This window comes from Neofelis nebulosa, chromosome 2, assembly GCF_028018385.1.
Source record: "Neofelis nebulosa isolate mNeoNeb1 chromosome 2, mNeoNeb1.pri, whole genome shotgun sequence".
In the NCBI taxonomy this organism is placed as follows: domain Eukaryota; kingdom Metazoa; phylum Chordata; class Mammalia; order Carnivora; family Felidae; genus Neofelis; species Neofelis nebulosa.
Window position 1 is genome coordinate 157495778 of NC_080783.1, and position 16840 is coordinate 157512617.

Below are 16840 nucleotides of genomic sequence, written 5' to 3' on the forward strand. Positions count from 1 at the left end.
AAGATGTTACCCTTCTAAGTCAATATTTTAATAAGGAATTATGGGAAGTGAATTAAACAATAAGCCAGAGGTGGCTCACCCTCTGTATTCATTATACACAGAAATTTGTTGCTAATATATAGGACTAAAATTGATTTGTACACTGACCTTGTATTCTGTGACCTTGCTAGATTTCTCAGTTTGGGTAGTCATTTTGTAGATTCCTTGGGATTTTTTTTTAAACAATAATGGCATCCACAAGAACAGACAGTGTTACTTCTTCCTTTTCTATATTTATGTCTTTTATTTATTTTTCCTGTCTTAATGTGTTATTTAGAACATCATACAACGTTCATAGAAAAATTTAAAAATTTTTATGTCATTCTGATGAATTGACATTTTTATCACTATGAAATGTTCTTCATCTTTGGTAATACTGGCTATCTTGTAGTCTACTTTATCTAATAACAGTTAAGTAGCTCCAGCTTTCTTATGTTTAGTATTTTCATGGTATATCTTTTTCTGTCCTTTATTTTTAACCTGTGTCATTATTTTTTTTAAAAGCATCTCTCATAAAAATAAAGTATGTTTGTTTCTACTCAAATAATGGAAATACCAGCTGAAACTTTCTGAAAAGGTAGGGGTCCTTTTTAGTGTAAATATGACATTGTTTACTCATTTTAGAAACCCGGCATCTCTGACATTATTTTCTCATAACATGGGGCACATGTGTATACATATTTACTCTTCACAGAATGTAATGTGCTTATAGTCAGTGAGGCTAAATTGGTAGGATCTGAGAATAGCATCTCGGGCTTCCAAAATATATGACAGCCAGCTTAATTTGAATTTATATTTTTGGTAATTACTTAGGAGACTCAAATTATAACTGTATCTGCATTTTCTCAAGGAACTGGCCTTTTCTATTAGAGACATTAAGGGAATTGGGCCTGGAAATTAAGGAAACACAGTAGTTTATATGAGTGAATCACTGTGGAAAAAATGTAAGATATTAACATTGGGAAAGCCTTTTGTCACTCCTCCTTATCAAGCATTCCAGAGAAATGAAACCAATGCATGCTGGCATAAAAGAACAAGGATATAGTTACTGAACAATTACTATATGCAGCGCATTGTAGGGCTATGAGGAAGGCAAAAGTTGATACAAGGCTCTCCACCATAACAAATTTGTATTTGTGCTATATATTTTCCTTAGGCCTCTATAGCTCCATCTTCCACCATTCTCTCCCCAACTCTGTGCCTTGGGCTGCTCTTCTGGAACAAATCAATGGGGTCCCTTGCCCCCTAGCTTCCAGTTGGTTCTGGCCTATGGTGACCATCAACAGACGATCCAACAAAGGGAAGAGTGGAAAGTCTGGATATTTATTCCCTTCACTCTCATCCTGTGGGGGTCATCAGAGGCTGGCTACCTCTCTTCACTGAAGGTAAGGCTCCTGTGAGGAAGCTTTCTTCATATATCTGCTTCTTTTTCTGGCTTCAAGGAACTGCTTCCCCTTTTTGAGTCTGTAGCCGAGGAAGGGTAACAGATCTTACTTTTACCAGCCTTGTGATATTGAACTAACTTTTGTAGTTTCCACAGGTCCTATGTACACCTTTTTGGTAGTTCCTTTATCAAGTACTCTTCTGTTTAGCCTACCTGAGCATGCTACATCTTTCCTGTTGGAACCTGACTGACACAGCAATCTGATGAACTAACAGTTAACAATTTCAGGTACCATATGCTAAGTGTCATATAAATGCTAAAGGCAGTTACATATTTTGCTGAACAAGCTGAGAATGCAGAGAAATCTCCAAAGCTTGGGATCCTAAAGGAAACTGTCCAGAAGATGGTAAGATTTACCAAGCTGTAAAAAATTACTATCAAGGAGAGTCAAATAGAAAAGGGGCAAAGACGAAGTGTATTCAAGGGATGGCAGTAAGACAAACCAAGTCCAGCTCAAATCAGACTGCCTGGGGAATCTGCACAGAGACACAAGACCCTTATGACATTAATACTGAGAATACATCTTATGTGAAATTGCTCCCATTCTGAGGAATTTCTCTCCCACTCAAGACAGGAAGGGTAAGATGAGTGAAGATGACATTATTGGGATAACTATGGATGTGCTCCAATTTCAGTAATTTAGTATTATTAGCAACAGCCTGCTTTCTCCATAACTATGGCAACATGCTATGACTGAGAACCTCTGCTGTGTGCACTTACACACTAAGTTGACATCTGCACTTTAGTGTGCTTAAGAATCAGCTTTGATAAAGGTTTTTCACTTGCTAACTTGCACATTCTTGGGTTCTACATACAAGAAATTTTAATTCAGTAATTCTGTGAAGGGACCTGAACAATCCACATTTTTAAAAAAGGCATGGACTTCATTCTGATACAAACCATATAGGAAGAAACATGCTTGTGGATAGTAACTGGCATAAAGAACTTTCAACCAAAAGAATGCATCAAGACAGTGGTCTTTTAGAAAGATTAATCCGGCCACAGGATACAATACAGACTGGGTATAGAGAGAATAAAGACAAGGAGGGTAGAAAAGGGAGGGCTCTAAAAGGTCACATAGATGGATGTGAGCACCTGGCCTGAGAAGACTAGGAGGAAAGGAAATGAAGAGAAGAGACAGATAGGAACAAAGTGAAGATTGAGAAGGTATTTCCTTACTGAGTGTTGTGGTGTGGTGGTTTAAAATATATCAAGTTTTTTGTGACACTCTCCCTATAAAAAAATAGTGGATTCTTATTCTTTTCTCCTGTTTCCTGTAAAAAACGACAGTAATGGGAATGATGTGTGGCTTTTGAAGCTGGGTTAGAAAAGGCAATCAGGCTTCCTTCTGGCTCTCTCGGGTTCCATGCCTTTGGAGCTCTGAGCTGCTGTGAAGTGCAGCCACCATGAGGCCTCCATGTAGTGAGATACGACGTGATGCCTGAGAAACTCCAGCTGTTCTAGAACTTCCCAAAGTAAGCATCAGACAGGAGAGTAAAGAAGCCTAACTCTAACCACTATTTAAATACAATGTCAAGGGGGTCGAAGGTGCTGGGCGTCCACGAGATTGTCTGAGTTCGCTCCCAAGCGCATCTGCAATTCAGTATGTCTCACCCGTCCCCCCAGACTAAGCCCTCCAACCCCAGTAACCCCCGAGTCTTCTTTGACGTGGACATCGGAGGGGAGCGAGTTGGTCGAATTGTCTTAGAATTGTTTGCAGATATTGTACCGAAAACTGCAGAAAATTTTCGTGCATTGTGTACAGGAGAAAAAGGCATTGGACCCACCACTGGGAAACCTCTCCATTTCAAAGGATGTCCTTTCCATCGAATTATTAAGAAATTTATGATTCAGGGTGGAGACTTCTCAAATCAAAATGGGACAGGCGGAGAAAGTATTTATGGTGAAAAATTTGAAGATGAAAATTTCTATTATAAGCATGACCAGGAAGGTTTATTGAGCATGGCAAATGCAGGCTGCAATACAAATGGTTCTCAGTTCTTTATCACAACAGTTGCGACTCCTCATTTGGATGGGAAACATGTGGTATTTGGTCAAGTAATTAAAGGGATGGGTGTGGCAAGGATACTGGAAAATGTAGAAGTGAAAGGTGAAAAACCTGCCAAATTGTGCGTTATTGCAGAATGCGGAGAATTGAAGGAAGGGGATGATTGGGGCATATTCCCAAAAGATGGCTCTGGTGACAGTCATCCAGATTTCCCTGAGGATGCAGATATAGATTTAAAAGATGTAGATAAAATTTTACTAATAACAGAAGACTTAAAAAATATTGGAAATACTTTTTTCAAATCCCAGAATTGGGAGATGGCCATTAAAAAATATACAAAAGTTTTAAGATATGTGGAAGGTTCAAAGGCTGTTATTGAGAAAGCAGACAGATTGAAGCTGCAACCTATAGCTTTAAGCTGCGTGCTGAATATTGGTGCTTGTAAACTGAAGATGTCAAATTGGCAGGGAGCAATTGACAGTTGTTTGGAGGCTCTTGAAATAGACCCATCAAATACGAAAGCATTGTACCGTAGAGCTCAAGGATGGCAAGGATTAAAAGAATACGATCAAGCTTTGGCTGATCTTAAGAAAGCTCAGGAGATAGCACCAGAAGATAAAGCTATCCAGGCAGAATTGCTGAAAGTCAAACAAAAGATAAAGGCACAGAAAGATAAAGAGAAGGCAGCATATGCAAAAATGTTTGCCTAATAAGGAGTTCAGTTTTACTTACATATGCATTGATTGTATAAAGGCAATAAGAAAATTTAAAGGTTTCTGTCTGTTATAGATGATCCCTGATGTGTTTCCTTTGATACTTCGGTTTCTCATTGTTTACAGTTTAGGAATACTGAAAGGGGTTCACTCTTAATAAAACGGTGTTACAAAATACAAAAAAAAAATAAATAAATAAATAAATAAATACAATGTCAAGAGAGGTCTTGAGTCAAAACCAGCCAGCTGAGCAGTTCTTGATTTCCTGATCCATAGAAAGCACATGAAATTATGACTATTGTTGTTTTAAGCCAATAAATAAATTTTGCATGATTTATTGTGTAGCAACAGTATCTAGTTTACTAGATGACTCTGATTTTATCTTTCTATGAAATTTGGAAATTGTCTTTTCACTTTATATAGGACAGTTATAAAAACCTCAGCAGCCTTTTTACCTCGAATGGTCTTGTAGTCATAGCTCATCACAATAAAAATAAATGAATAGTTATCTAGTAATATATTCTCCATTTCAAAACCTAATTATTAAATAATTAGAAGCAAGCTTTTAAGCCAACAGTTCTAGGGGAAAACAACCACATTTCCTTTAATATTTTGCACAAAAGTACTAATGCAGAGAAAAAAATTTGTGTAATTAAAATTAAATTACTCCCCCTTAGGAGCAAATCAAATTTGTCCCCCTTAGGAACAGCAAATCAAATTATGTCTGTCAAATCAATTCACTAGGCAAGTCGGATGACAGCCCTCTGAGGATTGCTTTTCTTTTATCTCTAAGTTGTTGTGTTTTTTTTCAAGCCCTCTATCTAGCTGAGGATGTTTCATATATCCAATCTCAGTCATTCAAATTCAGAACTTAACTCTATGTTTAGACTCCTTTTACATGGCCAAGTTGAGGCTAAATGATAGATCCTAGAGGAAATCACAGCTAGAAAAAGAAAAACATTTCAAAATAGTTGTATATACCCACTCTAGAAGGCCTCACCCTCTTTGATCCCACAACGTATGATAGGTAGAATTCTTAAGGTCTGTGTGCACTCATGGGCCCAAACCTCAGAAGCACAATTCCCCAGTCCTTTGTCTCTCACTCAAGAAGCCTGAGGGAATGCAAATGAGCAAGAGTGGCATGATTGTAGGGATAATCTTGGGTCCCTCACTTCCTTTAAAATCAATACTCCCCGGACAGCTGGGCGGCTCAGTCAGTTAAATTTCCTACTTGGGCTCAGGTCATGATCTTACAGTCTGTGTGGGGCCTGGAGCTGCTGCAGATTCTGTGTCTTCCTCTCTTTTTGTCCCTCCCTCCTTGTCTCTCAAAAATAAACATTAAAAAAAAAAGTTTTTAAAATAAATACTCCCAAGCTCTGGTGAAAGCCAAGGTGTCTCGGGTCGTGGGCTTTAAAGTCCTCTTGACCATTCCACAATAACATGAGTAAAAATGCTTAGTAATCACTAGGACTAAATATCAGTACTTCAACTCAGATCGTCATACCTCGAAACCACAAATAACCACCTCAGAAAACAAACCATGGTAAACTGCTGATTTAAACAAGTTTGAATTTGTGTTAAGTGATTACTTAAGTTATTCCCCAAATGATCTCTGAGTGTTACAAATCAGAAATATTTAATCCCTCGTCCATGCCACCTTTAGTGGGTTGCGGGCACTCCAGGAGGATAGCTGGAGATGATGAATGGGAGTGCAGGGATCTTTTGTTTAAATTATTTTTTTAGGGGCACTTGGATGGCTCAGTTGGTTAAGCTTCTGACTTAGGCTCAGGTCATGCTCTCGCACAGTTTGTGAGTTCGAGCCCCATGTTGGGCTCTGTGCCAACAGCTTGGAGCCTGGAGCTTGCTTTGGATTCTGTGTCTCCCTCTCTCTCTGCACCACCCCCCACCCGCCTGCTCATGCTCTGTCTCTCTCTCAAAAATAAATAATAAAAAAAATATTAATAAAAAAATAAATTATTTTTTTAATTGGCCAGTAAAAGAAATTAAGCTTCACAAGTATTTAATATTTAGACTGACAGTGTGGCCTGCACTATGTCAGACAGTCAGGTCACCTACATAGGGTCTACATATATTTGTGAGGTTGTATGTGTGTGTGTGTGTGTGTGTGATAAAACAATAATTAAAATCAGACACAGTTGAGACAAGTAGCACTGCAGGGTATGGACTACAGTGCCTTGTAAGGCCCAGGCTGGTGATAACAAGAGTGAGACACCAGCTGGAGTGGGAGTGAGGGACAGCCATGAAATAAATATCACCCATGCTGTCTAATGACAGCAGCACTACCCAGGTGGAGAGACGTGAACTGGGAGCTGCTAAATCACTAAGGTTGCAAGACAAGGCAGAAACAGGCTTTTTATCGTGAAATCTCCTAATTTTAGAATTTAGTACACATTTAAAAAGTTGTCTGATGCCCACAGTCAGCTTGAGTTTGTGACCTCAAGGTTAAAGAAAGCTAGTGGTTTAGAATATCTGTAACCTCTCCTTTGAAATCCTAGCTCTGTGCACCTGCTGGTGGCCTCAGGCAAGTTACTTGTCAGAGCTTCTGTTTCCTTATCTGTAAAGTGGAATAACAATGGCTAATGTTGGAAGTAAAGTGATAGCATAATAAAAATCAATTATACATATGCATATTCAAATATAAGTTTCTAGAGACAATATACTTTTTGCTTGTACCAAAAACAGAATCAAAAGTATAGGAGCAATGGAAACATCAGGCTAGCTGAACACCAAATGGTACCAATAAATACAACAGAAAGTGAACAGATCTTTCGGACATTTGGGTCACAGAAGCATAAAACACATACGTATCTTTATTATAGTTGGAAGAAAACCAACCAGCATTATCATCAAGGAAATTGTGCATAGGTCCCCAACAAGGCAACCACAGGCAACCAAAACATTCCTCACATGAAAATCACAAGCCTAGCTAGGAGAGGGAAGGAGGCAGCTCTGTGGGACCACTCTCAAGGAAGGAGAAACTGGCAGGAAAAATGGGTGAAATCAAAACAGGGTACACAGAATTGGGGAAGTTTGGTCTTGCTGAATTGTACAAAACTAAGATGCATACTGAGAACACCACTACTAATCAGTGGGCTTCCAAATGTTTCTGCCCCACAGTGTGAATGTCCACAACCTAGCTGACAGATTGCTGACATGATTCCAGCCATTCTTAGCAGAAGAAAAATTTCTTTCAACAGAGTCTTAACTGGAACCTCAAAACATAAAATAAAAGCAGAGTTGTTCTGGGCTGCTTTAACACATGAAGGTGGCCCCTACGGGCTCCATCAGTCAATTTGAAAAACAGCCCCTAGAAGGAACCAGAATGTCCTTTTACCTTCAAAACTTCTGACACACAGGAGGGGAGAGCTAGTGAGAGCCCTTCCGCTATATATAAATGTATGGAGTATTTATTCTCAACATGTCTAACAGTAATTAATAACCATTTCCTGTGGTTGAGTGGTTACTATGAGCCATACATTGTGCTAAGAACTATAGGTATGTGATCTTATTTCATCTTTACAGTAGCCCTGTGAGGTATTTTTATCCTCACTCTTCAAAGGAAAACACTGAGGCCTCTAGAGGGTTCATATTTCAGCCAAAAGCATAGTGAATGACAGTCAAAACCCACTGTATTCCGTTGGCATTATAACCAACTCCACTGATTTAGATGAAGGTGTGAGAAACTGAACTCATGATCACTTTGGAAGCAGTCCCTTGAGTCCTTCCTTTTCTGGATAATTCATGACATTAATAATTATTTTCCACTCCAAATCAACAAACACTTAAGAGAACCCAACATAGTAAAGATATGTGCTAAGTCAGCAGGGCAGGTGTGGGCATCATAGGGGTGGTAGAGGCAAGAAATAAAAAGAATGGAGGAAAGTTTACAGCATAAATAGAAGCTTAACTGTAGGAGAGATAGACACACTAACTAACACAAACAAAAATTCCACAAATATCAATTGAGAATTGTTTGGGGGAAAAAAGTAGCTTATTTGTAATAGCAGCACACTAGGAACAAAACTAACAAAAAGTGTACAAGACTTTTCTATGGAAAACCACAATGTTACCTACTGAAGATTTCAACATAAAACAAGACCTGAATAAATGAAATGATGGGGTAATGTTCATGGATGGGAAGATGTCAGTTCTCTGAAAATTAACCTATACGTAATCTATAGTGAAATTCAAATAAAATCTCAACAGTTTTTTTATGGGTCTGACAAATTGATTCTAAAATTTGTAAGAATATATGTATAGGCATAGCCAACTTAGAAAAGAAGGGGAACAGATTGCCCTTCAGGCATCAGAATATAACTTATAGTTTTTTGTTTGCAACTATGATATTGATGCAGAAAAATATAAACAGACAAAACCAGTAAGTAGGAAAACCATAGAGCAGACCCATGTCTACCCAGGAATAAGTCATTTCAATGAGGAAAATATATGCTAGGTAACAAGTAATCTTTGGACCACTGGATACATTTTTCATTTCCACTTAAAACCTATAATAAAATTCTATCTTGACTTCAGACTATGCACAACAATTAACACCTGAACCTTCAAAACAAAATTAAAAATAACTAGAAAAACATAGAATATTTCTATGAGACTGCAAGGAAGTCTGTCTTTCTTAAGTCTTTTCTTAAGACTTAAATGTAAAAGCCAAAAAAAAAATGCTGATAAATTTACCACATTAAAATTTAAAACCTCAGTAGGACAAAAGATAGGACATGATTCTATATGCTTCTCAGTCATGATTTAAAAAAATATAAATGGAAGAAAATATAATCAAGATACATAGCAAAATATTGGTATCTAGAGTGTCCAAATCAATAATAAAAACTCAAACAATCCATCAGAAAAAAAGGTGCCAAGGTTATGTTTTGGCAAATCTCAAAAAAGGAGATACAAATAGCCAATAAACACATTTTAAAAACATTTCAGTTCACTAGGGATTTAGGAGAACACAAATCAAAAGAGCAATACAAAAACATTTCTAATCCATCAGGTAGCCTAAAATAAAAAAATTTGAAATAAGTATTGGTTAGGTGTGGAGTATGGGAAAAAAGTAATCATAAGTTTATGGGACCACTTTTTAATATATTTTTAAAAATCTAAAATATAGATTTTAAACTACACACACACACACACACACACTCCCTCTACTTTAGAAAATCCTTTTCTATAAATATTCTTGAGAGATCTTTTTGATACATGCAAAGGAGGATGGGTTCAAGGATGTTAGTCGTAGTATTGTTGGCAATGACAGAAATTTTAAAGAAATCCGAATGTCTACTAATATGATACAATTATAGAATATAACATTATGAAGCAGTTACAAGAATGAGCTAAGTCTGTTTGTTATCAACACAGATAGAACTCAAAAACAGAATGCACAGTGAAAAAAGCAAGTTGGGGGATGATATAAATAGCCCTGAGGAAATAGCAGTAGCAGGTCACTGTGAGAAACAGGAAGCAGTCTGGCATTTAGAATGTAAAAGTAGATACATAAAATTGGAAAATTAGCTGGGGCCAGATAGTTGAATATATTATTTACTGTCATATTTATAAAACACTAGATTTAGTGTGGGCTTTCCTCCTCCATGTGCAACTGAGTTATGGGTTTCAGCACCACTGAGTTATTAGTTTCAGCTTTACTATTTGTAATAAATCGTCAGTACACAAATCTAGTGCAGAGGTTCATCCCATGAACTATGAAATTCTGCAACCTTTAAAAAATACTTTGCTTAGGCTTCCACCTTGGACTCGGCTATCCAGCAAAATCTTGGCTACACTATATGTTCTCTGGGTGGTGGAAAAATCTTAGGCTTCCCATTCTTGCTCATCTTGATTCCTTCCCCCTCACTAATCTGTTATTTCACCAGATTGCATTTAGCAACATACAATAAGAAATAAACCCTAGATAGAATTGACCAATTTGCAAACAAATGAAAAGAAGGTGTCTAGTAACTTAGATCTTACCAGGTTCAAAAAAATCAGCTGCTTCTCTACCTACAAAGAGCAGAAGACAAGGCTATTGTCACTCAAAGGGCTCCCATTAACACCCTCCCCAGCTATCCAAAAAAAGGGGACACACGCCTGAGGCAAAACCTAAATTAAGGATGCTGCCTATTGTTTTATATGGCTTCAAAGTAACTACCACCAAAATATCTGTACCTAGAAAAGAACTTTGAGTGTAGTTATCAGCACATGGAACTAACTGGAAGCAAAAAGAGCAGATGCTTACCAAACTTTTGAGGAAAGTTTTACCAAAGCAACCATAAGCCTAGCCAGAAAAAGCTTGTTTGTTCATTTGTTTGTTTGTTTTCAAATTAAGAATAGCTCCCAGGAGGAGCCAAGATGGCAGAACAGCATGGAAGTTTTGTGCGTGTCTTATGTCCATGAAATACAGGCAGACCAACACTAAACTATCCTACACACCTAGAAAACTGATCTGAGGATTAACACAACGATCTGCACAACCTGAACCACAGAATTCAGCAGGTACGTGGCATGGAGAGCTGAACTTGGGGAGAGTGAAGCTGGTGGCAGGCAAGGAGCCTCCATTGCAAGCGGAGAGAGGACAGAGACAAGGGCAGGGGAGAATATGGGAAAAGCACCCCTTCCCAAAAGCAGCTGGAGAGAAAGTGGAAAATTGGAAACAGCCTCAGGGACTAAACTAAAAAGGGAGAAAGGAGAGAGTTTAAATTCCATTAAGACTGTAAACAAGGGGAGCGCAAAGGCTGCAACTCCGCAGCTCGATACCTGGTGGTGCTCTGGTGGGAAGGGCAAATCCCCAGGAACAGAATGCGATCCAGGAGGTTCTTGGGCCAAATGGGGAAAAGAGGTTCCACTGTTGAAAGGACTTTTGGTAGAGACTGTTGAAGCCACCTGGTCCCAGCAGACCCCAGAAAATGGCCACATTCGCTGGTGCTGGAACAAGGTTGTTAAGGGTGAAGCCTGGTGCCAGATGTGTGTTGTGATTTTCCATAATCCCTGAAACGCTGCTGCTACACTGTCTCGTGAACTTTTTCTGGGGTGGGCTGGCACCTGGCCGCAGTCTCCGGGCACCAGCAGGGTCCTGTGAACTTACCTGGGTGCGGCCGGCATTCAGCCATTGCTCAGTGAGACCCTCCACAGAGGGGCGGAACGGGTCAAAGCCGCAGTCCTTCACACGTAAGGGGCCAGGGAAAACAGCCGCATCTGAGACAAAACTCGGGAGAGAGGTACTGCCTGCGGCCTGGTCACGGAGAGTGAAAAAGCGGGGAGAGGACAAGAGCTGAAGACAGACGACGGATGCGATCCAGGAGAACAGACTGGGTAGCTGAGGGGCGCCATTTTCACCACTCCCACGCATGCGTATCCGCACCTACGGGCCGCAACCATCCACCCCAGTAGGCTAGCAGCGCCATCTAGTGGAGAGCGGAGCTGTTACACTGAGTCCCGCCCAACTGGGCCAACTTCACTCTCCAAGAGCACAAGTCTCACCACCGGCTTAGTTTATGGACTATAAAGCGCTACATAGACTGACTTCTAGGAAAAAAACGAAGCAATCTCAGCCCTACTTCAATCTGTTAGCACGTTCATCTATTCAATTTTCTTTTTTTTTTCTTTTTCTGTTTTCACTTCTCTTTTTCTTGAATACAGAAAAAATTCATTTTTATTTTCAATTTTTATTAAAAATATTCTTAATTTTTATTACTATATTTTTTAGTTTTGTGTAAATTTTTTCAAATTCCATTTTACTTCCATCGTTTTATTTTAGTCTACTTCAGTGTATTCACCTTTTCAAATTTACAAACAATTTCCTTTTTTCCTTTCTTTTTCTTTTTTCTCTTTTTTGTTTTTCTTTTTCTTTAATGTAGAAAGAGAAAAACTTCATTTTTACTTTCAATCTCTATTAAAATATTTTTCTTTAATTTTTATTACTATATTCTTTGCTTTTATGTAAATTTTTTCAAATTCCATTTTACATCTATCATTTTATTTTAGTCTACTACAGTGTATTTACTTTTTCAAATTTTCAGACAATTTCTATTTTTCTTTTTTATCTTTTTCATTTCCTTTTTTTTCTTAAATACAGAAAAAGAAAAAATTCATACTTATTTTTAATTTTTATTAAAAATATTTTTCTTTAATTTTTTCTACTATATTTTTTACTTTTGTGTGTATTTTTTAAAATTCTATTTTTCCCCATCATCTCATTTTAGTCTACTTCAGTGTATTCATTTTTTCAAATTCTCAAATGATTTCCTTTTCTTTTTTATTCCCCCCCCCCTTTTCTCTCTAATCTGTCAAACCACTTTCAACACCCAGACCAAAACACACCTAGGATCTAGCATCATCTATTCGATTTTTGTGTGTGTGTGTGTAATTTTTAATTTTAATTTTTTTAATTTTCTACCTCATTAATTCCTTTTATCCCTTCAAAATGGCAAAATGAAGGAATTCACCCCAAAAGAAATGGCACGAAGAAACGACAGCCAGGGATTTAACCAACACAGATACAAACAAGATGTCTGAACCAGAATTTAGAATCACAATAATAAGAATACTAGCTGGAGTCGAAAATAGATTAGAATCCCTTTCTGCAGTAAAAAATAGCCACAATGAAATAAAAAATGCTATAACTGAGGTGCAATCACGGATGGATGCAGTGGCGGCAAGGATGGATGAGGCGGCACAAAGAATTAGCAATACAGAGGACAAACTTATAGAGAATAATGAAGCAGAAAAAAAGAGGGAGATTAAGGCAAAAGAGCACAATTTAAGAATTAGAGAAATCAGTGACTCATTAAAAAGGAACAACATCAGAATCATAGGGGTCCCAGAAGAGGAAGAGAGAGAAACAGGGGTAGAAGGATTATGAGCAAATCATAGCAGAAAACTTTCCTAACCTGGGGAAAGACACAGACATCAAAATCCAGGAAGCACAGAGGACCCCCATTAGATTCAACAAAAACTGACCATCAACAAGGCATATCATAGTCAAAGTCACAAAATACTCAGGCAAGGAGAGAATAATGAAAGCAGCAAGGGAAAAAAATTTCCTAACCTACAAGGGAAGACAGATCAGGTTTATAGCAGACCTATCCACAGAAACTTGGCAGACCAGACAGGAGTGGCAGGATATATTCAGTGTGCTGAACCAGAAAAATATACAGCCAAGAATTCTTTCTCCAGCAAGGCTGTCATTCAAAATAGAAGTAGATATTAAAAGTTTCCCAGATAAACAAAAATTAAAGGAGTTTGTGACCACTAAACCAGCCCTGCAAGAAATTTTAAGGGGGACTTTCTGAGGGGAGAAAAGATGAAAAAAAAATATATATATATATCTCAAAAGCAACAAAGATTAGAAAGGACCAGAGAACACCAACAGAAACTCCAACTCTACAAGCAACATAATAGCAATAAATTCATATCTTTCAGTACTCACTCTAAATATCATTGGACTCAATCCTCCAATAAAAAGACATAGGGTAACAGAATGGATAAGAAAACAAGACCCATTTATATGCTGTTTACAAGAGACCCACTTTAGACCTAAAGACACCTTCGGATTGAAAATAAGGGGATGGAGAAACAACTATAATGCTAATGGTCAACAAAAGAAAGGCGGAGTAGCCACACTTATATCAGACAATCCAGACTTTAAAATAAAGACTATATCAAGAGATGCAGAAGGGCATTATATCATAATTAAGGAGTCTATCCACCAAGAAGACCTAACAATTGTAAACATTTATGTGCCAAATGTGCGAGCACCCAAATATATACATCAATTAATCACAAACATAAAGAAACTCATCGATAGTAACACCATAATAGTAGGAGACTTCAACATCCCACTCACAGCCATGGACAGATCATCTAATCAAAAAATCAACAAGGAAACGATGGCTTTGAATGACACACTGGACCAGATGGACTTAACAGATATATTCAGAACATTTCATCCTAAAGCAGCAGAATATACATTCTTCTCCAGTGCACATGGAACGTTCTCCAGAATAGAACATATACTGGGACACAAATCAGCCCTAAGTAAGTACAAAAAGATTGAGATCATACCATGCATATTTTCAGACCACAACACTATGAAACTCGAAATCAACCACAAGAAAAAGTTTGGAAAGGTAACAAATACTTGGAGACTGAAGAACATCCTACTAAAGAATGAATGGGCTAACCAAGCAGTTAAAGAGGAAATTAAAAGTATATGGAAGTCAATGAAAATGATAACACCACAACCCAAAACCTCTGGGACGCAGCAAAGGCGGTCATAAGAGGAAAGTATATAGCAATCCAGACCTTCCTAAAGAAGGAAGAAAGATCTCAGATACACAACCCAACCTTACGCCTTAAGGAGCTGGGAAAAGAACAACAAATAAAACCCAAAACCAGCAGAAGACAAGAAATGATAAAGATTAGAGCAGCAATTAATTCTATCGAAACCAAAAAAAACAGTAGAACAGATCAATGAAACCAGAAGCTGGTTTTGCAAAGAATTAACAAAATTGATAAACTACTAGCCAGTTTGATCAGAAAGAAAAAGGAAAGGACCCAAATAAATAAAATCAAGAATGAAGAGGAGAGATCACAACCAACAGAGCAGAAATAAAAACAATAATAAGAGAATATTACGAGCAACTGTATGACAATAAAATGGGCAATCTGGAAGAAATGAACAAATTCTTAGAAACATATACACTACCAAAACTGAAACAGGAGGAAATAGAAAATTTGAACCGACCCATAACCAGTAAGGAAATAGAATTAGTAATCAAAAATCTGCCAAAAAAACAAGAGTCCTGGGCCAGATGGCTTTCCAGGGGAATTCTACCAAACATTTAAGGAAGAGTTAACACCTATTCTCTTGAAGCTGTTCCAAAAAATAGAAATGGAAGGAAAACTTCCAAACTCTTTCTATGAAGCCAGCATTACCTTGATTCCAAAACCAGACAGAGACCCCACTAAAAAGGAGAAATACAGACCAATTTCCCTGATGAACATGGATGCAAAAATCCTCAACAAGATATTAGCCAACTGGCTCCAACAATACATTAAAAAAATTATTCACACGACCAAGCAGGATTTATGCCTAGGATGCAGGGCTGGTTCAATATCTGCAAAAAAATTAATGTGATTCATCACATCAATAAAGGAAAGGACAAGAACCATATGATCCTCTCAAAAGATGCAGAGAAAGCATTTGACAAAATACAGCATCCTTTCTTGATAAAAACCCTCAAGACACTAGGGATAGAAGGAGCATACCTCAAGAACATAAAATCCATATATGAACGACCCAACGCTAATATCATCCTCAATGGGGAAAAACTGAGAGCCTTCCCCCTAAGGTCAGGAACAAGACAGGGATGTCCACTCTCACCACTGTTATTCAACATAGTATTGGAAGTCTTAGCCTCTGCAATCAGACAACACAAAGAAATAAAAGGCATCCAAATCGGCCAGGAGGAGGTCAAACTTTCACTCTTCGCAGATGACATGATATTCTATATGGAAAACCCAAAAGGTTCTACCAAAAAACTGCTAGAATTGATCCATGAATTCAGCAAAGTTGCAGTATATAAAATCAATGCACAGAAATCGGTTGCATTCCTATACACCAACAATGAAGCGACAGAAAGGTAAATCAAGGAATCGATGCCATTTACAGTTGCACAAAAAAAAAACATAAAATACCTAGGAATAAATCTAACCAAAGAGGTGAAAAATCTATATGCTGAAAACTATAGAAAGCTTATGAAAGAAATTGAAGAAGATGCAAAAAAATGGAAAAAGATTCCATGCTCCTGGATAGGAAGAACAAATATTGTTAAAATGTTGATACTACCCAAAGCAATCTACATATTCAATGCAATCCCTATCAAAGTCACACCAGCATTCTCCACAGAGTTAGAACAAATAATCCTAAAATTTGTATGGAACCAGACAAGACCCTGAAGAGCCAACGTGATTTTGAAAAAGAAAACCAAACAGGAGGATCACAATCCCATACTTTAAGCTATACTACAAAGCTGTAATCATCAAGACAGTATGGTACTGGCACAAGAACAGACACTCAGATCAATGGAACAGAATAGAGAACCCAGGAATGGACCCACAAACGTTTGGCCAACTAATCTTTGACAAAGCAGGAAAGAATATCCAGTTGAATAAAGACAGTCTCTTCAGCAATTGGTGCTGGGAAAACTGGACCACTTTCGTACACCATACACAAAAGTAAACTCAAAATGGGTGAAAGACCTAAATGTAAGACAGGAAGCCATCAAAATCCTTGAGGAGAAAGCAGGCAGAAACCTCTTTGACCTTGGCCGCAGCAACTTCTTACTCAACACATCTCTGGAGGCAAGGGAAACAAAAGCAAAAATGAACTATTGGGACCTCATCAAAATAAAAAGCTTCTGCACAGCAAAGGAAATAATCAGCAAAACTAAAAGGCAACTGACAGAATGGGGGAAGATATTTGCAAACGACATATCAGATAAAGGGTTAGTATCCAAAATCTAGAACTTCTCAAACTCAACACCCAAAAAACAAATAATCCAGTGAAGAAATGGGCAAAAGACATGAATAGACACTTCTGCA

General features: G+C 37.8%; 2 protein-coding genes across 4 annotated transcripts in view; one reads left to right on the plus strand and one right to left on the minus strand.

Annotated features, from left to right (window-relative positions):
* The window catches only part of AK5 (adenylate kinase 5), a 264187-nt gene that overhangs the window by 225613 nt on the left and 21734 nt on the right, over nucleotides 1–16840 (minus strand). The gene's annotated exons all lie outside the window — the stretch shown is intronic.
* On the plus strand, nucleotides 3027–4386 carry LOC131504526 (peptidyl-prolyl cis-trans isomerase D). Its single transcript, XM_058716928.1, has one exon. It carries the CDS (start codon nucleotides 3089–3091, stop codon nucleotides 4199–4201), a length of 1113 nt encoding a protein of 370 aa, XP_058572911.1. The 5' UTR covers nucleotides 3027–3088; the 3' UTR covers nucleotides 4202–4386.